This window comes from Muntiacus reevesi, chromosome 16 (genome assembly GCF_963930625.1).
Source record: "Muntiacus reevesi chromosome 16, mMunRee1.1, whole genome shotgun sequence".
Taxonomy (NCBI): Eukaryota; Metazoa; Chordata; class Mammalia; order Artiodactyla; family Cervidae; genus Muntiacus; species Muntiacus reevesi.
The window spans coordinates 7425249-7449428 of NC_089264.1; the positions used below are offsets into that span (position 1 = coordinate 7425249).

The 24180-nt window shown below is 35.9% G+C and overlaps 1 protein-coding gene across 1 annotated transcript in view; it reads right to left on the bottom strand.

Annotated features, from left to right (window-relative positions):
* LOC136147998 (bifunctional heparan sulfate N-deacetylase/N-sulfotransferase 3) overlaps window positions 1-24180 on the bottom strand; it is a 164397-nt gene that overhangs the window by 14445 nt on the left and 125772 nt on the right. Inside the window, exons 6-11 of the mRNA XM_065907434.1 lie at window positions 21143-21325; window positions 18861-18957; window positions 14988-15111; window positions 10911-11085; window positions 7215-7385; window positions 5721-5830 (exon numbers count right to left, since the gene is read on the bottom strand). Of these exons, the coding sequence (XP_065763506.1) occupies window positions 5721-5830; window positions 7215-7385; window positions 10911-11085; window positions 14988-15111; window positions 18861-18957; window positions 21143-21325 (860 nt within the window). The remainder of the gene's footprint in view (window positions 1-5720; window positions 5831-7214; window positions 7386-10910; window positions 11086-14987; window positions 15112-18860; window positions 18958-21142; window positions 21326-24180) is intronic.

Below are 24180 nucleotides of genomic sequence, written 5' to 3' on the forward strand. Positions count from 1 at the left end.
CACCTTCATCAAGAGGCTCTTTAATTCCTCTTCACTTTCTGCCATTAGAGTGGTATCACCTGCATATCTGAGGTTGTTGATATTTCTCCTGGCAATCTTGATTCCAGCTTGTGATTTATCCAGCCTGGCATTTCCAATGATGTACTCTGCATTTAAGTTAAATAAGGAGGGTTCAATATATAGTCTTGATGTACTCTTTTCCCAACTTGGAACCAGTCTGTTTTTCCACGTCCAGTTCTAACTGTTGCTTCTTGTCCTACATACAGGTTTCTCAGGAGGCAGGTAATGAGGTCTGGTATTCCCATCTCATTAAGAATACTCCACAGTTTGTTGTGATCTACATAGTCAAAGGCTTTAGCATAGTCAATGAAGCAGAAGTAGATTTTTTTTGGAATTCCCTTGCTTTTTCTGTGATCCAGTGTATATTGGCAGTTTGATCTCTTGTTCCTCTACCTCGTCTAAATCTAGCATGTACACCTGTAAGTTCTTGGTTCACCTATTGCTGAAGCTTAGCTTGAAGGATTTTGAACATAATCCTGCTGGCATGTGAAATGAGTGCCATTGTGCGATAATTTGAACATTCTTCAGCATTGCCTTTTTTTGGGATTAGAATGAAAAACTGACCTTTTCCAGTCCTGTGGCCACTGCTAAGTTTTCCAAATTTGCTGGCATATTGAGTGCAGCACTTTCACAGCATCATCTTTTAGGATTTGAAATAGCTCAGCTGGAATTTCGTCACCTCCATCTGCTTTGTTTGTAGTGATGCTTCCTAAGGCCCACTTGACTTCACACTCCAGGATGTCTGGCTCTAGGACAATTGCCTTCTTGGCAATTACAAGTCAGTTCTCTATCTCTGAGTCTGTGTCTGCTTCATAGAGAGGTTCATTTGTGTCATATTTTAGATTCTACATATAAGTGATATCATATGGTGTTTTTCTCTCTCAGACTTACTTCACTTAGTATGATAACCTCTAGTGGCATCCATGTTGCTGTAAATGGCATTATGTCATTCTTTTTCATGGCTGAGTATTATTCCATTATATACACACTGCATCTTCCTTATCACCTCATCTGTGGATGGACACTCAGGCTGTTTCCATGTCTTGGCTATTGTGAACAGTGCTGCTGTGAATGGCTGCGTATAGTCTTTCTGAATTATAGTTTTGTTCAGATATATTCCCAGGATTGGAACCCTGGATCACATGGTAATTCTGTTTTTAGTTTGCTGAGGAACCTCCATACTGTTTTCCATAGTGGCTGCACCAACTTACATTCCCACCAACAATGTAGGGGGTTCTCTTTCCTCCACATCCTCTCCAGCATTTATTTGTAGACTTTTTAATGATGCCCATTCTAACTGGTCTGAGGTGGTACCTTACTATAGTCTTGATTTGCATTTCTCTAGGAATGGAGTCTTTTTATAATAATGTCTGAGACAACTTAAAAAACTCATTTTAAGGTTTCAGTTTTTTAAAGGAAGTATTTCCTCTTGTTATACTATTCATCAGTAAAACTTCACAATGTTATTTTTCTCTGGTTTTTGTGCCAGTTTGAAGAGCTTAGTAGACTGGCAGTGCAGGCTCCAGAGGAGTAAGTGTGTTTCAGTCCTGCCTCCTCAGCTTACTTTTGAGTGACTTTTGGCTTGGCTTTTCTGTGCCCCAGTTTTTGTAGCTGAAAAAAGGAGCTAATAGTACCTAGCACATAGTATTGTTATATGTAAAATATTTAGAACATATAAATGTATACTGATTTTGAAATGTTATAACCACTTTAAAAACAAATTTATATGAAATTGGAGTAGATTATTTTCTTCCTTTTCACTTAGCATTTCCAACTGTTTCACAGGTCATCTAAGAACCAGCAGGTTTTAGCTACTATGACTGTTTTTTGCTACCAAAATAGTTTTATTTTGGCACAATTTTACTCAAACTCATCTAAAATGGGAAAGGATTCTTCGACCAATAGATTTGGTTGTCAGAGGAAGTGATATTAGAAACAACAGAAGCAGCTTCAGTTCTTTATGACTTAGGTAACCCCATCCATAGAACAAAATATACACACAAACAATCTTCATTTAATTCTTTGCCTTCAAATCCTTACTGTCCATTTATTGACGTTTTCATAGTAAATTATTATTAAAAATTCGTATAACCCAGTCTGGTTTCATTCATGTTAATGAACAGGTTAACTGAGCAATAGAGATGTCAGGTTCAGTAAGTGTGAAGACTTGTCACAGTCATTGATGCCTGGATATAATTGTTAGTGGATATATTCATGAGAAAATTAAAAGTTTACATTTTTTCATTTTAGCTTATAAAGTTTATTTTAGTATAATTTAATACATATATAAACTGTATGTGCTAGTTCAGTTTAGCACAACGCCACACTGAGCATTATTTTTCCTGCTTTTTCTTAAATGATTAGACAGCTTAAATTCTATATAACACATAATATACAAGCTAAAATAATGTTGGTATATCAATCCTATTTATGGTTTAGTGATTACAGTTATGATGAACAAGAATTGTAAAATATGAATTACTTATTTGATGAGAAAACTCCCATTCATATTTTTTAAAGCTTATACTGCTTATTTCCGGTAACAACCACACTCACTAAGAAAATTTGATTTCTAAAAACTGTTTTTTTTGGTTGCACTGCACAGCTTGTGGGATATTAGTTCCCTGACCAGAGATTGAATCCGTGCCCCCTTCATTGGAAGCATGAAGCCTTAACTGCTGGACAACCAGGAAAGTCCCAAGAAGATAAGATTTTTATGTATTCAGTATATCATCTAAAATCCATGATGATAGTACTAAGTCATTTTAAGATATCGACCATCCATTACTATATGAAATTTGGAAGTCTTGAACACTTCTGTAGTGACTGTGGAATGGAATAAATAATACTCTTAATGATGGAGATTTATTGCCATTTTTCTTGAAAATAGTTTTGAAACTGGAACATTTTTATATTGAAGATAACCAGGAGATTGTAGATCTCTTACACTGGAGTACTCTTTCATGCCAAAATTGTATGGTAAAACTTTTGCAGAGGCCTGGTTTCATTGATTTATTGTATTGTGTGGAAAGAACTGAATTTTTGTGGTTAGTTGAGAATTCATATCTGTTTGCAGTTTAGTACAATATCAGAAGGCTTTAAATAATTTTGTAAATACCAAAGAACAGGAAAAGTATAAAGCAATTAAAGACATTCCTAAGAACATGCATTTTTAACACCCAGTCATCCCCAACATGTCCAAAGCACCAGAGAAACAACTTACTAGTACAGTTATTTTAACAAGAATAAGTAAATTTTGAGGGCAGGATTCAGAATAGCTGCAAAGGGCATGGGTGAAGGAGAATTCAGACCTAAGTCAATGACATGAAATTCCAAATATTCTACAGCAGGTACACTGATGTTTTTTCCAAGGTGTGTCAGGCCAACCGATTGACAAGAGAATATGAAAAGAAGCTGAATGGCAGTACATTATCTTTATCAGCAGGGTGAGTGCTTGGGCAGCCCTACTGGACCAGAAACTGTGGTTTCAGAGACTACACACATCTTATCTTGCTACTTCACCCACTGAGCCCCCAACCAGGCTACAGACCATATAAGGGGTAATTTTAGTCAGATACATCCCAGGTGCAAAGTGACCCACAGTTCTTTGTATATAGTATTTTGCTTTGGTATTATTTCCCTTAAGTTTACACTCCCTTTACTTGGCAGTGGAGGTGAATAAAAAGCTTGCTGCTGAGCTGCACAAAGGGGACAAAAACACAGCATGCAGGTCAAGGACCATTCCGTAAGAAAAAGAGATTATGTCTTTATAAAATACTCCCATTCTTCTTTCTGAAATGCAGTGCTTTGCTATATACTCTATAAAAAAGATCCAAAGATAAGTCAACTTGAGTTAGAAACCTGTTTAGAAAATAAAAGCTTTCTTTTCTAAGAGATACTTAAAAAGACATAAAGCAGAAAGTGGGCTCGAATTTCTAACTGAAGCTAAAATCACTCCATTTTCTTTAAGGTCAAGCTGAAAGTTAAATACCTGAGGCTAGTGTCTGTGTTGGTACTTCAACTAAGCTCACCAAAGCTCTGATAGGACTCACACTATAGAAAAGATGAAGGTCAGAAGATTAACAGTACCAACAGAGTAAACGACTCTTAGAGAGGAAGCTCAAAACTCTCGAGTTCCACCTACTCCTTTGTCCTCTGAATCAAAATATCTCTCTTACATGTGTGTCTCTACATATGATTTGTGCAAGATGTTTGCAGTATTTGATGGTTGTCTGCAAACCTTTTACTGTAAGGGATGGTGAAAAGTAGAGGAATCCTGTATGTCACTTTCTAAACTGCTACAGCATGAAGAATACCATGAAAAGCGAAAATCAGTTGATCTATACAACTGAGTTTTATACTGAGAAATAGAATGGAAGAGTCCCATACTACAGTCTTAATTGGTTTCTTTAAGGCTCAGTCTGTAACCCTAAAATTATATATATATTACATATATATAAAGTACAAAATTATATGTATGATATAAAATTATATATCTATATAATATAACATTTTATATTACATATATGTGATATATATATTACAGTGAGAGCCAGGTCCACGACTCATCCAACTCAGGCTGTCTCACTTGCTTGTTCCAGTTGCATATGAAATAGGAAGAAACACATCCCTCACACACCTGATTGCTGGGCTTCCCAGGAGGCTCAGTGGTAAAGAACCTGCCTTGCCCAGCAGGAGATGTGGGTTCAATCCCTGGGTCGGGAAGATCCCATGGAGGGAAGCACGGCAACCCACTCTAGTATTCTTGCCTGGAGAAGACAGACAGAGTAGCCTGGCGGGCTACAGTCCGTAAGGTCGTAAAGAGTTGGACACTCACAAGGAGTTGGACTAAGCGACTAAACAGCAACAACAATAGCATAAATGGACCAAGTCAGATGGAGGTTTTATTTAAAATGCTAGATCAAGTCCAGAGTCAGGATTAAAGTGAGGCAAGAGAGGCATGTACCTTGGCCACTCACTCTCAGGTATCTGTGGGGTCCTTAAATCCTTGTTGCTTTTCCTGTGTCACCCTGGCTCCCACCCTGATGGAACTGACTACCTAAGAAAATCAGTGGGAACCAGCAAAAGAAAACCAAACCAGAGCTGTAACAGCTGAGGCCTCTGAAGAAGAGGTGACAAGGTTAGTCATACAGTGGGTAAAGACCAAAAAATGGAAGTATGTGTAAGAGTAATAACAGCACCTCTCTCTCTCTCTTATTCAGCCACCTATGGGGCTATTTCTTGCTCTGTGACGTTCGTTTTTTAAAATTACACAAAAGGGAGAGGAGTTCATAAATCACCTGGTTCAAGAGGTCTTTTTATGCTTCCAAGAGTCTCAATACTGTCTGGTTAAATAGGCTTAGTGCTTCCAGCATCGTTTCAGTAACCTCTTTTAAGGTTAGTTGTTGCTTTTAAGACTTAAAACTCTTTGTTCCTCTCTTTTCCTTCCAGAGAAAACTTCCCTAGTTAGAAATCAGTAGAGGATTTTGGACATTTCATAGCCAAACTGGTGACATGTTCTTTCTCAAATGGTTAACTCAACTGGAAAATAATCGGTATGTCAGGGGCAGCTAACTCAATAGCTGCATCACCAAACTACAACTTCTCTAAAATCAGTTCTCTGCTGAAACTTCAATAAATTAATTAGAATATAAACTTACGTTAATGCTTCTGAGTAATTATAATGAGGAGAGACTCCTAGAAACTTCTGTACTTCATCCATCACTGTAGCAGGATCAGTTCTTAACTGTTGCCCATCAATAATTAGCAGCTAAGTGACCAAGGAAATAAAAAAAAAAGACAATGCAAATTGGAAAAAGACATGTAACAGCATGATACAAAAATTCTGCACTTTGAATTTATTCCATGAAAGACACCGTACTGAGGAGATTTGCATTCATTGTTGTTAAGACTTAACCAGGCCATCCTAATTAATGACATGGAACAAAAAATAAATCACACTAATTAAATGCATTCGTGTGTTATAGTTTGAGGCATCCTGCAAACACTATGAAAACAAACAGAAAAATTTGAGGGTACCAAGAGAGCTTAAGAAAGGTGACTATAAAATCACAAATGAAAATCAAGTTTAAAAACAGATAAAGCAATGATTCCATGATTCAAGGTGGGAAGGAGATTTGTAGGAAAGAGGAAAAGTGACGGGATCAGGGACCATGAGACAGAGGACATATCATTATCCATGATTCCAGTCAAAGGAGCAGCACTGTAAAGTTTTTAGAAATTCTTTGATAATCCATTTGGAGAAAAAGGTAAGATTCCTAGAAAACCTTAAAGTAAACAGAAGTTCCTCAACAGACTACCGAGAAGAATTTGCTTGTTACTCTGGTGAGGGAAGGGGGTGGTCCCCGTAAGATAAATGACAGGGGATGGTGATGAAGGGCCATAAAGCCTTGAAAGCAATTCCTGCTCACACATCTCCAATGTTTCTATTTAGTTTACACCAGCACTGTTCATTAGAAATTTCTGTGTTGATGGACATACTGTGAGGCTGTGGTATCTAACTGATGGCTATTGAACATTTGAAGTGTGGCTAATGTGACTGAGAAACAGTTTTTAATTTTACATAATTTCAATAGAAATTTAAATAGCCATATATGCTTGCATGTGTGGTATCATTGTGGCCAGCATGGTTCTAGATACACAGGTATCCTCTGTGTCTGATGTGGTCAGATTGCTTTATGCAATCCAGTGTAGGGGCTGATTTTGTAATCTAGGCTAACACTGAGCAAAAGGGAGAAACAAGGACACCAAGGAAAACACAGGACTTGTGAAAAATCCAGCAAGGTGGTTCACAGGGAAATAATGGCAGTGAAAGCCAAACAGTGTTCGCCTTGTTTGGTTAAGAGGTTCTCAAGCTTTATTCTCAGAATAAAAATCAGGAGTATCAAGCTTCTAAAGCTGTTAATCAGGAAAGGCATGCACTAGCAAATAGTGCAGGGAGAATTATCCTGAAATACTTCTCGAAAGAGAATTTGTTTATCTACCTCTGCCTGTTATTGTCTGCCAGAGTCTCAATTACAGCTAAAGAGTGAATGCTAGTCAGGTTTTAATGAGTAAAAATGTCCTCTATCCTAGAGGCAAAGTCATTGACTTAATGAGACTGTACTATGATGAAGATTCTTATCGCTCAATACCTGAAAGGGGGGGAAATAAACAAGCCATCTCTCGATGTGGCTGGCATACCACCCTGGGACCAAACATCTCTTCTGCAAGGCTCTCAGCTCGGAGGGTGCACGGGGCCCAGCTGAGATCACTTCGTAGAAACTGAATCTCAGAGCTGCGGGGTCTTCATGTGATCGCTGATGCTATGATGAAAAGGTAGATAATTAAACTGACTTGAACCATAGGCATAAATAATTAAAAACCAATCTCTGCGACAAGTCTCAAAGCTAAAGGAAGGAGTGCCTCACTGAGGGAGAGTTATTTGTTTTGCAATTAATAAAGGATGAAAATGCTTGGAGCATCAGGCTTTAAAATTACGACATTGATGAGAGTATATTTTTCAGAATTATTTGGTATAGGTGGAATTCTTCTTGATATAATTTCTTAACCTATTTTTCTGAGTCATTTCCATAGTGTATATATATATTATTCTGAAAGTAAACTTTTGAAAGTCTCCTTAACACCCCCCTTTTCAGCCCGTAAGAAACCATTTATCATGTGCAGTTAATATCCATAATGTACAAAACACTCTGCCAGTTCTGCCACATAGTTTTGTTCCATTTGGTAATGCAGTTTTAGATGAGAAAAACCCTATGGGCTATTCAAATGGAGAAACTGGTGAAAACTCTGACATGTGCATTATCTGAAATCCACAGCTTTTATCATATACACTCCAGCATCTAAAAGCCAAGATTATTTTACCTAATGGTAACCTCTGCGATGAATCAGAACCACTTACTGTATAGAAAATGCAGACAGCAGCAATCCTAAAAGGAAAGCACTTCATAATGGCTCAGGCTCAGGCCCAGGGGTCTGAGGAAATCACTTTTTCCCTAAATTGACCAATAAATATTCAGGCTTAGTGGTGGGTTTGTGAATGTTTACCACGTCTAGTTGAATAGCAAATTTGCTGCAATTGAGATTCAAATTACTATACTACAAACTCTACTAGACTTTGTTAAGGCCTGCATTTTGCCACTGTGGAGTGATTTATTTGTAATATTTAGGATGTTTTGTTAGCTTTCAGCCTTGAAGCTTCCTTTTTCAGCAAATTCTCAATTTTTCAGGGGCTAAGTGGTTGCCAAGCTCCAATTTTCTGCTTTCTCTTTGAGTCAATTAAGGCATGTTCCTTTTTTCTCCAGATACCTAGTGGTTAAGGTAAAAGGCGCAAGATCAAATCAGTCAATTTGCTGTATATTTGGTTTAAAGGATGGTTCTAGGAGTTGGGCATGACTGATTTGTGTGGAGTTGTGGATTTTGTTTTTCCAGGATGTCTCACTCCCTGTTACACAGATTATTATCAATATGCCTGTTAAGATCCCATGACCTTTTCCTAGTCTGTCCCAGCCATGAAGCCTTTCCTGACAATCTGTTCTTTCTTTAGTGAACCTGGAAAAATGGCTTTTGTTTAAAAAAAGGACTCCATGCTGAGAAACTGTTCTCTAATATCATAGATTGTCAGAAATTTAGATGTATGAAATCATTGAGAATGCAGCATCCAGTCTCGCCTGGAGGATAAGAGCTTTTTGGGTCACTTTAATTCAGAGAAGCAGCCTTATTTCCAGCCCAGGTGCAGAGTTTCAGATAAAGGATTTTTGGATATAACATTCCATGTTTATCTTAACTTTAGAGTTTCTAAAGAAGTAAGTCTCTTAGTCTGTTTTTCAGCCCTGGCCCTGCTTGCACTTATCAAACAGTTCATGTTAATTTTACTTACATTTCTCCCTATCATACAAATCCTCCCCCTCTTTAGGGAAATGCCTGATAGTTCTTCAAGTGTTCAGGCTCCTCCGCAGCAGCCAATACATACACCTAACTTGTCCCTGGTTGTCTTTATCAGGTAGACTTTATTACTCTGTAGGAGTCTATCTGTCACTTAATACTTCCTGATTTATACACTGGTTATTTAAACATATTTCTCCAAGTAGACTGAAAGCAGTCTCAAGTGTATCATCCACATTTGTTAATTTACTTTCAAATCATACTTAGAACAATACTTTGCACGTGGTAGTCGTTAAAATTATTTAATGAAGGGATGAACACATGAACATCAGGAGAGTGGTTTTTAAATTACAAAACTGAAGAATGATAACTAAGGATGCTGTGCTATGCTACGTCACTGCTACTGCTGCTGCTGCTACGTCACTTCAGTCGTGTCCGACTCTGTGTGACCCCATAGATGGCAGCCCACCAGGCTCCCCTGTCCCTGGGCTTCTCCAGGCAAGAACACTGCAGTGGGGGGAAAGTCAGGGGACCTTCCTGACCCAGGGATCAAACCCATGTTTCATTATGTCTCCTGCATTTGGAGGTGGGTTTGTCACCACTAGTACCACCTGGGAAGCTCCTAACTAAGAATAATAGAGATTAAAGACACTGACTCTATTAATTTTGTTATGTTCTTATATTTAATATTGTTGTTTTTTATTAAACTTTTTCCATTTGGTGATTAATAAAATATCACCGAGGCAGTTTTTTCCCTATTTTTAATATTTATTCAGGTAAAAATGTATGGCATATAAGTTTTACTATTAGAATTTTTTAAAAATTCTTTCAAACTGATCATTTCTGTGCTAGGTTCTAACCAACATCATAATGGCAATGTTTATGTGAGAAAGAGGCTTAAAACAGGGGGCACTGTGGCTGGGCTTTTAAGGATGGAGAATTCATATATTCTGTTTTGCTGCTTGGTTGTTTCTTCAATACAAGCAGTTATTTAAGGTCTTTCAGAGTCAGGGTCATCAATCTATGGTCCATGGACTAAATTTTGCTTGTTGTTTTTTTCTGTAAATAAAGTTTTACTGGAACACAGTTAGGTTCATTAGTTTACATATTGTCTATGGCTGCTTCTGTAATACAATGGCAGAGTTGCAATTATATGGCCTGCAAAGCCTGAAATATTTACTCTCTGGACCTTTACAGAACAAAACCTCTGACTTCTGCTTCGGTGGAATCAGGCATATTTCTTATCTGTAAAACTGAGATAATAATAGCAGCATTATATACATATTAGATGAAAAAGAATGATTTTAAATTATAACATTTTACTTTTATTTTTTTTTCTTTCCATTTATTTTTATTAGTTATAGGGTAATTACTTTACAATATTGTAGTGGTTTTTGCCATACATTGACATGAATCAGCCATGGATTTACATGTATTTCCCATCCCGATCCCCCCTCCCACCTCCCTCCCCATCCCATCCCTCTGGGTCTTCCCAGTGCACCAGGCCTGAGCACTTGTCTCATGCATCCAACCTGGGCTGGGGATCTGTTTCACCTTTGATAGCATACTTGTTTCAATGCTGTTCTCTCAAAACATCCCACCCTCGCCTTCTCCCACAGACTCCAAAAGTCTGTTCTGTACATTTGTGTTTCCATTTTACTTTTAAAATACAGATATATAGAAGCACACATTAATAATATTTTGTTTGCTTTAATTTCTTATTGTATTAATACATTTTATTAAATTAATCAAATGAATGCAAAATTAATAAAAACTAAAGGGAACATTTCTCTATGGAAGCAAAGAGAAATTTATCTACTTTCTTGAAGATATAAAGCTAACAAATCTTTTTTGTTAAAACCCGAAGTGGTGACTATTACTGAAAACCACCTTCCCTTCTCTAAACTCCTCCTCTACTTGCTGGGTTTTGTCAGTATTTTCCTTACCTGGTACCAGGAATATGCTCGGTCTGATGGATCAATGAGAATGGTGATAATCTTGGCTTTGGGGACCAAAGAAGCCGCCCTTTTAGGAGCTTCCTCTGAGTGGAAGTAGTTGGCACTCTTCTCAAACAGAAAATCAGTGGTAACATTAGATGGGACTGGGAAGAAATCCATATACCTAAAAGGGAATATTTCTCAAAATGAAACTCTGGTTTATACTCATACCCTGGTTAGTGAAAGATGTTAAAGGTGTCCCACAAACAAAATTAATTTGTTTCCTAAAAAAAAAAAAGCCTTTTTTTTTTTTAAAGGCATTTGTCCCACAAGCCTGTTAGCAAGGAAAAAACATACAGAACACTAATAGTGTATTTTCAAAATGTTTTTCTAAATACATTTTCTTTGTGGTCTACTTAATATCAATAAAAAGGTATGGGAAATAACAAAAATGTAGATACAAATGGATCGAGTGGCAATAATCAACCTAACTGTATAAAATGTATCTAAAAGCAGACATATTTTACTGCATGAGCCTCTGGAGCCAGACAAATATGAGTGCTCAACCAAAAAAAAAACTGGATCAAAACAAATAGTGTGTTCAGTTCAAAGGCATTTTAAACAGACTTAGACAAAACATACTTAGATAAAACAAAAAATACTTCGTCACAAGTAAAAATAATTTCATTCCCACCAGTGTGTTGCCCTTACATTCAACTATAAAGTGTCAAAGGGCAGAACAGATGTGGTGTGAAAACACTGCCTGTTTGCTTATTTTTTCACATAAAGAGCCATTTATATTGTTTAGAATAATTATAGAAGTTGAAATAGTACATATTTCCAGATATGAAATACTATCAAATTTTCTAAGATCAGGTTCTGTGTCCTTAAGTGGGGTGAGATTTGTCACCTGCAGTGAAGAAAGGAATACCTACCTGTAGCCTGAAGCACAGAAACGTAGGACGTAATGGAATTTGTATAATGTGCCATTTGCACAAAATGTCAAATAGATGTGAATTCAAGCATATGATGATGGGTATTTCTGAAGCATCAAAGAACATCTTTTAAAGGCAAAGGGCCTTTTTAGAAAGAACGTGCAAATTTAACGTTTAGGGTTTCTTACATTTTCTAATAAAGGCCTCACCCTCCAGACCCACACTGTCTCTAATTCATAAGCCACAATGATTTTGAGCTACCAAGACAAGGTAGTTCAATAATGACTGAAAAAGAGAGCCATTAACGTTTATGTGGTGAGTTCTTTTTGCAGTGTGTTGTTTTCTTCCATTCACACAATAAAGCTCCTAGCAGGATTCCAGTTGTTACCATGTTACATAATCTGACTGGCGCAACAGAGTGATGTCTTCAGACTCAGCGCAGCACGGCAATCATCTTATGTTTTTCTGGAAATTGCTTTATTGGTCATGTGTCATGCTGGGATTCCTTCCTTTTAGGGGTAAAGACATGTAAACATTTCTGGAAAGTTTGATCTGCTGTCTGTTCTGGTATACACTCTATTAATAGAAGGTGCCACATTTTAGGACACTTTTTAATTTAGATGCCCACACTTGTTCCAGGGGTGCTAAGGTCACATCAGGTGTCTTAGTGGTATCTTATTTGGTCCGAGCTTGCTTATTCTGAGAAAGGGTCCAAAAATCACAAAAGAAGGGCAGGAGGTACTGAATTTAGATAACTTTTGACTTCTGAAAACTGTCCCACTTTCCTGGTAGTCCTCTATACCTACGACACTTTAGGCCCTGAAATCGTCCTCAGGCAGTTGTGGATCTTGGACCGAAAATGTATTGATTTTGTCTGACTCCAGAGGCTCATGGAAAAAGCAGGGGCCAGTTCTTGTTTGCTTATGTGCCAACATTTTTCTAATATACTGGCTGGTACTTATGGGCACTTGAAAAGTATTTGCTGAATACACAAGGTGGTGAAGAATTCAGCTTCATATTTCCAGGATGGAAACAGGTCCACATTTGGAGAATGTGAATGCAGGTTATTTAAAGAATTGGTGAGCAAAGTAGAGTAGTTTTAATAATTTGGGGGTTAAACATGAATGCCTGCCTCATTTAAGCTTTGTTACTCCCATGACAGCTCAGCACTTTTTTTTTAAATTGAAAGATGTAAATTTTGCAACACTCCACATTTATTTGTTTCTGGGTATTTGCAAGTGATTTTACTCAGAGCCAGATTAAGATGTTTAGGGTTTCTAAATGTTAGCAGGGGTGTACGACCCTCCAGGTGCTGCTTCGACCATCCACTGCCTCCTTAAGTGATAATAAAAAATAATACCAAACTGTAGAATATAAAACCTAACTGTATGCCTACATCAAACATTTTTCTTAGAAATTCTGATTGCAAATCTTGGCTATTTTTATCAAAGACGGAGTTTTCTCATTTTCATTTGCCCTACTTTGGTTGTGCCCTAAGCTTGTGTTCAGGTTGCCTATTAGGGAAGCCCTGGTTTTGCCCAGTTCTCCAGAAAGAACAGATCCATGTCTCCAGATTAATTAACTGTGCCTGGGCTAATTCTGTAAGTGACCTTGGCACGCTGAGACACAGACTTCAACCTTGTGGCTCTGTTGTCTTAAAGGGACTGCTGAGGTACCTCAGGGAGAGGCAAGGCCAGTCTAAGCACTGAATACGTTTGCTGTCCTTGAGAGCAAAGCTCTAGTTATTGCTAATAGATTGATATTTACAGTTGTTGTTATTTGTATTAATTGCCTTTTATAAACACATAATTTGTCAATCAAAAGTGTTTACAATTGGGGTATTTTTAGCAAGTTATCATTAAAATCTTTAATTGTTCTTTCATTTTCTACTTATTTATGCCATCTCTTTGGAGACCACTTAAGGGACCGTCCATTTCTGTTATGGTCCCTATACACATTACTGTGTTAGGAACAGCTTTTTCTTAAAAAAATTGAGTATTGTCACAGATATTCTTAAGTCCCAGGGAATCTAAGTATTATTGCATTTCTCTATTTCCAAAGCAGTTTTTAATCAACCCCTTTAATCTTGATGTAAACAAGGACTAAATTTTTTATTCTACTACATACAAGCATATTTATCTGAGTCAGTGGGAAAGCAGCAGCTGAAGTAGTTGATGGATCCTTGACTCTCACAGCTATTATTTAATACTACATAATTAATCAGTATCAACCAGTGTGCTAAGGAATTGGTAAGAAAATATATAATAATTAGAATATATATAAATCCTAGTAGGAGCTCAGCTTATACTCAATCCATTTAGCTTTCCGTTTGGACTGCTCACAAGCAAACCTTGAGGGCGTGGATACATATAAAATAGAGATCATGCAACCTGACAACAGAAGTTAATATATAACAGCTGTATGCTAAATGACACGCAAAATGTTTATGTTCATGCTCTACGGTTGTTATAAGAATTTACTTTTACACTACTTTCTGCACAAATTTGTACATTAAAGACTTCTAGATACATTATAGGATTAAACACGTTTGTTTGTAACACCAATTCCTCCTGCATTACGTATTTTTTGTATAGTAGACATTTTAAGTTTTAATTTTAATTAACTCTTTTCCTCAGATGGCTGATATGGTTCTAGTTTCAAAGGCCCAAAATTAAATCTTGTATATTGTTGATAGCTTTTTAAAAATAGCTTTCATTACTCATGAAATGCATACACATGTCTAACTTTATTTATTTACCTTTTGTACCAAAGTAAAATAGTATATTATATGTGAACCGTAGCATCACTTTAATGCAAAGTACATAAGAACAAAAAATTATGAAAGTCTTTTCTTAAGAGTAGAAAAAAATGAAATTCTTGTATATTAGGTATTTCTCTTTTTATTTGTAATTACCATCAAAGATAATTAATGCAAATTAAAATTACACATGAGTCTTTTGAAGTGACAAATCCCTTCATAAACTGAGAAAAGTTTGTTATGAGTAATTTCTGTGCTCCTTCATGTTATTTAATTAAGGCACAGAGATAATTACTATTTGTAGCTAACAGACTTAAATGTTGATTATAAGCACTAATTTAATACTGTGCACAGTACATATACTTTTAGATTTATACTAATAACCCATCTTACCAATCAATCCCCCTGTGGTAGTTATTTCTATTAAAGAACTGTACCTCCTCAAAGGTTTTTGGGCTGGGGGAGTTACTAAGGATGGAAGGATGCATAACCAGGAACAAATACAAAGCAGTGGTTCCTGAAAAGACAATAGAGGTTCAGAGATTAATTGAATGAAAACAGTTTCCTACTATTAGCATTTGAGTTGTTAATAAACTGTATTACAATGATCCAAACAGATGCATATAAGTAACCCTTGAATTAAATTGAATAGATAACCAGCATCTTAAGAAACGAATTCTAAAAAATGAGGACAGTGTCAGGTGAGAAAAGACCTGCTGTAAGAACAGCAAGAATAGGCTTTTGGACTCAGTTCAGTCATTGACTTTGGCTTTTTGCTTTGTCTTATTAGTGGAAAATTGCCTGCCTTAATCTTTTGTTAGGCTTTCTCTGAGGACAAAAAGACATATTGTGCCTGAAGATATTTTGATATTAATAAAGTACCATGTAAATGAAAGACATCATTATTTAACATATTATATTATTAATACTTGGGTTCCCCTATAAAGTTCCTCCCAAGGCCTATGAAGCTTATTAGTTTGAGACAGAATGAAAACGTTTAACCAGTTTGTTTAAGTTTGAATGTATTTACATACCTATACAAAGTAGTGTCAAAATTGTTTAAATTGCTAAATTTGAAAAAAAAAAAGGTGCCTTTTCTTGGTGAAATAACACAATTTGCATTTTTGGAAAGAGGGTGGCATATCATAGGTACCCATATAGATTTGTTAAAATAACTCTTGTCAACAGCAATATTGTCTAAAACAACGAGTTGGAAGAGACAGTGTTCCTAGATTTTATTTGAACCAAACAATGAACATTTTATCTATAATCATAGATAACTATAGGGAATGAAACACAGTAATCTATGCTATACAAGGTAAAAATGACCTTCACAAACTCGACTTAAAACAGTGGTTCTTGAACTTTAGCAAGCATCAGGTTCACCTGAAGTGAAAATCAAAGTCATTCAGTCGTGTCCGCCTCTGCGACCTGGAACTCTCCAGGCCAGAATACTGGAGTGGGTAGCTTTTCCCTTCTCCCGGGGATCTTCCCAATCCAGGGATCGATCCCAGGTCTCCTGCATTGCAGGCGGATTCTTTACAAGTTGAGCCACAAGGGAAGCCCAAGAATACTGGAGTGGGTAGCCTATCCCTTCTCCAGGGGATCCCTGGATCCTGACCCAGGAATCGAACCAGGGTCTCCTGCATTGCACGCGGATTCTTTACCAACTGAGCTATTAGGGAAGCCCCAGCTTCACCTAGAGGGCTGTTAAAACAGAGAGCTGGGCCTGATCCCAGAGTTTCTGATTCAGCACACTTTAACAATCATTGACTTACAAGAAATATGGGACAAAATCTAAAACTTGTTGGGAAAAAAAATGTTCCATTACTTGAAATACATAGTAAAGCTTTCTAGAGCATAATACCTCAGAGTCTGATAACTTCTAAGATCAAGAGTTTTATTTCTAGCACTTACCAGCTGTTTGAACTTGAACAAAAATTATATGACCTGAGTCTTAGTTTTCTTATCCGTGTAGTGGGGAAGAAATAGCTGTCATGGCTTTATGAGGGTCAAGTGAGGTAATCTATTTAAAAATAGTTAAAAAGCTCGATATCTGAATATTGTAAGGTATTTAAAAAAATAATATTTTGTAAGCTAAAATTCACTAATGCATTTTAAAAAATTGAAAAGAATATAGTGTTTGTAAAGACAAAAAGAATAGCCATTACAATATGAAAGAAGAAAACAGGTTAATCCTTTCTGAGTTCATCTGATAAAATTCTTTTCTGAATTTTATTTTTAAGAATTGTATTGCATCATATTACTTGCTTTTAATAGCATAATGAGCATTAATAGGACAAGCAAAAAAAATGAATACAATCTAATTATCTACCTAGTCAGTAAAAGGCACACTGTAATTTATCAGTGGTCAAAAAATTAAGTTGTGGTTTCTGAATTCTGTCTTTACCTACTCATATTCTTGGGTCTGAATAAGCTGTCGTGTGTGTGTGTGTGTGTGTGTGTGTGTGTGTGTGTGTATGTTGTATTTCAACAACATAATCATAGACACAAAAGAATTCAAAAATTAAAAAAAAAAGCTTCAGGTTTTCTGTTTTTGTTAGTTTCAACACTAAAAATATTTGAATATCCAGATGACTATATGTTTATGCAAAATTATTCAGAAAAATACTTTTGGCAAAAGTAAAGATTAAAAATAAAGCTAATTTTTATGGAACTGATACAAGAAGCTATGTCTGTCCACTTAAAAAATATTTTCATAAAATATCAATAGGTACAATATGGATGAATCTCAAAAGCAATATGCTAAGTGAAAGAAGTCCAACACAAAACATACTTTATATTTCCATTTATGTGAAATTCTAGAAAAGCCAAAACTACAGTGCTAGAAGGTGGTTTTCTGTGACTGAGGATTGGGGAAGGAAAACTGACTAGAAAAAAGATGTGGAGAAACTTTTTAGGGAGACAGAAGTGTTCCAAATCTTAAATGTTGTAGTGGTTACACCACTGTGTACAATTTCCAAGATTCATAAAACTATGCATTTAAAGTTGGTGAATTTTATTGTATGTAAATTATATCCCTATAAGACTGGGAAAATTTCAATTTCTATAAAAAGGATTTAGAAATTCCCTTCCAAAGGTAAATGTCATATACAAATTGTAACATAAACATTTGGAAACCCAATTGAGCTGAAGATGACAAGTAATAATTCTGCTATCTAACCATGATATTAAAATGTCTGCATATCTAGTGCAACACAAGAGGAAGTATACCCTGCAGGGCTTTCTGAAGCATACTTGATCTGCCAAGCTTCCAAGAGAAGATGTGACCGTTAATGATAAAGCTATGTGATGACAGTGGGAGTTCGCTAAAGAAACTTTAGTTTAAATGTCTTTCTAGTTGCTTCTTGACTGTAAATAAGGACAAGTGAGATAAATAAGGATAAGAGAAGTATGTGTTGTATTTATTATTGTTTTCAGATTGTTATTTGTAAATGGGACTAAGAGAAAATGAGTAGGTTAACTTAACTGTGTATATTACATAGAATTCTCCCAAGTTATTTCTAGAGAAATAAGAAGAGGAAATTTATTCCCCTAAGAAGGGATGTGAAATGGCTGTTTTCTGTAAAGCTAGAAATGAAGAGCCCCAAATAATTTATCATGCAGGATACAGCTTGAATGTCTGGCATTTTTAAAGCTTCCATTGGGCTTCATTTTAATACTGTTTCTTACAGAAACAAGAAGTTTATGGGAAAAATTGCACACCAACTTAAAAAAAGGTGCCAGAGATTTCTTCTGGGTATGAATAAATATCTTTCTTAACACAAAGTAACACAAAGTTTTGTTTATGCTTATGAATTTTGCTTGTCAAGCATCCTTTATAAACTTTTGGAAAGTAGTCATTTCTGCAAGAGTTTAGAAATAAACTGTATCAGGAAGATGTCAGAAAAAGACTAAATTTCTGGAAGATTTATATGTGTCCATCTTGAAATTTGATGAAATCTTGTAAGTCACTCTTCAAACACATGATTAGTTTTGATTTTAGAAATGTTAATAACAGCAATTTTCAATTAGGATCTTTGGGAAAAAAGTAACTTCGCCACCAAATTGACTCCTGGATATTCCAACTATGTAATATCTATCTGCATCCTGTTTACTTGAAGAAACATTCAGCTCAACAAAGAGAATAAAATGTCATTCATTCATCAGTGTTTATAGGGAGTTTGAGAAGTCATTGTGGCAAGAATTCACTGTCTAGTCATCAGGATTTTTATACATGTTGATTATAACATAAAAAGTTCTCACCAGTTTTCTGGGGTCCTATTACCAAGAATTTTGGTAAGCGATCACAGGTTTTTTCTTTAGACCAAATGTCTCTGTGGCGTTTGTCATCACAAGGATTCTAAACAGGAGAAAAAAACAGAGATGTGTATTTTTTGTGGCTGCCCATTGTGTGCTAGAGTTTTTCAGCTTCTGTCATTGAAAAGATATCCCCAGAAGCAAGGCTATGGTGGCTCCCTCTTTTAAATGAAAGTCGTAAAGTGGCATCCATGGAGGATTTCAAACAAGTCCTTTTCCATCCTGAAGGTGAGTGTTGACTGAGGAGGTGAGGGAGGGGAGGCATTTCCATTACGGGTAAACAGCGTCATAGCACTGAGGGTTTAATTATTTTTTTCTGCTATTGGTAGTTCTGTGTCTTAATTGTGTGCGTGTGTGTGGTTTAAGTTTTAAAATAGTGAGCTTGTTGGCAGAGGCTGTGGTTGCTTGCACTGCTAACCTAGAAGAGGATACACTCTCAGCACTGAAATATATAAGGTATCAGATTTTTATTCTAAGTAACTTCGAGCTTTCCTGCTGTGCTTCAAAAGGAGATGGATCTGGTCATAATAATACTGTTTAAAGAGATAGCAGATTCCTTTCAGCTGCTTTCAGAGGTCAGTAAATGTATGTCTAAAGCTATAACTTTACAAACTGTGATGCTAAAAAGCACTAAACTTCAGCAAAAGGGTAAAATGAGGGTAAATTACTACCTTAGGGAATATGCTTTTGGACAATAGTACTTAAACCAAACTCACTGTGAAAACTCCATCTAGAACATCCTTAATTTTAACCGCTAGCTGCATATTACATAAACAGCTACGGTACTTTTAATACTTTTCAGGAATAGGCAAATGGGACAGCGCTCTATTTCAACTCAATTAATACTACATGTGTAGTTAAACACACCTGCTTATTTAGCATAAACAACAGATTTAAAGACTAAGGTGAGGGTATTTTTTTTTTTTGGCTCTTGTTCTAGAAAAAAAGTGGTTTCACCTGAAATAATAATGATTTCAATTTTAAAATAAGGTGTTAAATTAGCAGGAAAGTTTCATATCTTTCCAGTGGCTGACACTTGATGATGTTCTGTAGTGGTTAAGATAAAAAGATGGATGTTTTAAAAATCTTAACTGCCAAATAGTATGGAGTGATAATTCTACAACCACTGACTTTAACCTTCTAAAATATGTAGTTATATATCTTCTTGTGGTTATCTGTTTGTGCCTATGAGGCAATTAGCTCAAGTTCACAGATACATGAATAGAATATAAGTGCAGAGTTTACTGAAACTTCAATCTGTGAAATTTACTGAGTTCTACTTCTAAACAACAACAACTTCTGAAGATCGTTATTATTATACCATCAGCTCTGTCGGTAATTCTCATTTAGAACAGTGATTCAGAGTGCAGTGTCTGGAGCCAGGTGGCCCAGAATTCACTACCATTCTGTCACACAAGAGCTGTATGCCTTTGCATAAGTGTCTCAGCCTTTCTGTGTTGCCCCCGTTTCTTTATCTGTAAGATGGGGGTAATAACTACACCTCATAGGGTAGCTGTGAAGACTGAATGGATGAACATATGTAAAGAACTCAGACATATAACAGGCACTATGTAGTTACTTGCTAAGATTATTACTTTCAGGTCATGGGGCTGGCAATTTAAGCTCAAAGTGTGTTTCTGTAATTCTAGGACAGGTAGAGTGTAAGCTTTGAAATCTGGGTTATGCCTGGAACCGTTTGAACATGCCATATTTACATGACATTTTCTAAGAAGCTCAGTGATTTTGCCACTAAACATTTTCCCCATGTCCGGAGTAATACCTGACTAATGCTTTTGCCTATATTCTGCAATTGTTGGTGACCCTGTGGTTCAGAGGCAGATAGCAGTTCTGAACTCTCCTCACCTACCCCTTTAATGTTGTTTAGTCATGAGAGGTATACGGATATGTTCAAGGTCGACTCCCTGCCTAACACATGCCTAAAACCATCTTCTGTTCTGTCAACTTGCTGCAATCTGCAAACTGATCCCTCACTCCTGATTGAAAATATGACATCCACTGACCCTCTCACTGAGCTTTCAGCATTCATAGTTTCTAAAGGGCCTGGGAACAGAGAATGTGGCCCACAATGAAGTTTCTCAAATCTACTAACATTTCCAAAATGTACATTATTTTTCCCCCTGATGCTTTCACTTTTTAGAGTTGTATTAACTCATAGAACATATGTTTGTGGGATTAATTAATGATACCAATTATTGACCCAGTCTTACCTGCCAGAGAGGGTCTTTTTGATCAGGAAAGAGCTCAAAATACTTGTGAGCCAACTGCACTGGAGGCAGAGTCTGAAGTCTCAGGTTGGTCCAGCTCTGCACGAAGTTGGCCAGGTTGACGAATGTGTATAATCCCAGCCGGTCATTCCCGTAGTTAGACAAATGGGTCATGAAAATGCTGATCTGAAAAAGGCAAATGAACTTCAGCGTAAACACAAGTTATTTTCACCCTAGGGGGCAGTGCAGCCATAGCAATGCTAGTTTTTCTAAAGAACTCTTTGCATAGGGTTTCAGTTCGTGAAATGTTTTGGAATTTTGGACATATCTCAGATATTCTCACTATATTAATGCACTACGGAGGATGTGTTATTAGTAAGACTTGGTGAGCATTTTTCCTGAGGTTTTAATGTATTTCATAACAAAAAATGAGTCCAGCTGCCACAGCCCCTGTTGGTGCAATTAGACCAATGCTGAATAACATGTCCTAGATGTTCACACATAACGGCTTTCTGATATGTGAACTATTTATAATTTGAGGTAGTAGGAGGGTGGGATTTTGTAATATCAGTCAACTTAATTTGGTTTGTAACATAGTACATAAAGTTAATGGACATAAATCATCAATGAGTTGTCTTTATTAGCATTAGCTGAAAAGCCTCTGATATGTATTTATCAGAGGCCATAATGACAAAAGACCAGCAACTAAAGTTTTACTAAGATAACTATCAACTATTTTCCATCCATAATACTCTGAAAGTCTTTCCATATTTATTGAGTCTACTATTTCCAGTATCAAATACCCTGAAGAAAAATTTTTAATTCTTCAATAGTAAATTCTTCCTATGCAAGCAGGTGTCCTAGATCAAATCCATAAATTGAAAAAAAATTATAGAAACATGGGGAACTTTTTATAATGAAATAAATTTGAATTCTGTAGGTTTAATTAAATTGGTAAGAAATGTAGAAAGGGCATTTTTATAGCTATTACTTTAAGTAATAAGTTTAAGCAAATAGTTTTTTGGTTAGTGTTGACAAATGGAAATAATCCTGCATGAAATTTTCAATGGCAATGAGAACCACTGTGACATTTATGCTGCTATAAAAAGATCATAAAACTAATTCATGTGCTAATAGTATGCTCCTAAAATATATAATGTCATATGAATGAATAGTAATAATAGTTATTTTAATCATCATAATAATGAACATAATAGCTTCATTCATTAAGAGACAGAAATATTTAAGAAAATTTATTGAGGTAAAGTGGTAGTGATGAAAATTTTGATATAGAGAATCAGAGAAATACAGTTACTTATAACTATGAATAAAAGGAAACAGTGATATCCTATATTCTATTGAACAAATCACACAGACTTTAACATGAAAAATTTCAAGTATGATCAAGGATGTTTGTGTTTCTATTCATGCTGCCTGATTGTATTTTAAATCTTAGAACTTTTACAGACAAAAATACTTCCAGGGTGATTTTAAATAGCTACCAGCACACCGATGAACTTGTGGAGTTGGTTGGTGAGATTTTTACCATTTAGGGTATTTGGGAAAAATGAGACTTTTAAAACTTAACCTTCTGGTTATTATGATTTTTTTTTTTAGTAGTTTCAATTGTTTGACTTTTCTCACCTCCTCCTTTCTTCCTTCAAAATTCATCAGAACAGTAGGCTATTGAGAGACTTAATAAAATCATTCTTAAGTTTGGAAGTTCTTTTCTAATACCTATTATAGTCAGTCTTTCGTTATTTGTTTTATATGCCACATTTTTCATTGTAGCCCAATAACAATGGTGAAATACTTCATGTTGCCTTTCTACTAATTTTTTCATACAATGTAAAAAATATATATGTTAACCAAGCTAGCCACTAATTCAAAGTTATTGCTTTATTTTTATGAAAAATTTATCAAAAAAACTGTGTCTGCATTTTACTTGAACAATATCTGCATTGAACAGAAAATGAAAAACTTAGAGATTCTGTGTGACCTTCTGATACAAGTGCATTTGACATCCCTTTGAGTTTATTTTTCAACACTGGAAAGCATTTTATGCTGTGACATTTAAAGCATAGTGCCACATTTTTACTTGTATGAGTGCAGAAAGTAAAAAAAATACTATTTTTTTCTGGTAAAAGCAGTAGTGACCCAAAGTGAGTATGAGCTGGTTGTTGGCATTGCTTTTGCTGAAACAACCTGATGGGCAAGAATTAAGGTTATACTTATAAGGTGTTGAACTTAATCCTGTAAAACAAAAGCTACTTAACCTCCAACCAGTGAACCTTTCCTAACTGAAAGTTTCCTAAGTTTCAATTCTATTTTTGCATGTCTACTTTAACATAATGCAAAGTGTACCATTAGCAAAAGGACTGTGTCAAAGTGGTGGTTTTGTAATGATTGTCATCTCATGACACTATTCTAGGCTTTGGACTCAAGCCTGGGATTTGTTTTGTGCTTCATAAAAAGAATATAATTGGTCAGGACATAAAGCATCTCAATTTCTTTTTAAATTCTTTTGTAGGGGGTGAATCATAGTATTCTCGCCACATATACTGTTGTATATATCTTTTTTGATGAACATGTAGCCTCTCCAGGTTTCTTTATTATTTTTTAGTTAGGAAGGTATGCACAACAAGCAACAGGACAGGTGGGAACAGATATATAAGGAGAAGGTTTTGGTCAAAAATTAGCTTGCTTTCCAAACAGTATTTCTTCTTTTGTCCTGATCTGTGAAAACTCGACTATCTCTTTACTTCTTGGCAATCCCTTACCTGACAGCAATGTCTGCACAGAATAGAAAGAAATGAAGAAGGAGTTTGAGAAGGTTGCCATTTCAGGGAAAGTAGATGTTAATCTTTTCCTAAAGAAGATGGTTTTATAATTTTAAGAGCGTTTCAGAACTGAGGGGTTTTGTTTTGCTTTAAACAAGGATTGAATGTATCAAAATAAGTTATCTTTATTATAGATACAGAACCCAATGAAAAGGAAAATGTCAAAGGAAGTTGCAACTGCATTTCTATAACAGTTTTTGC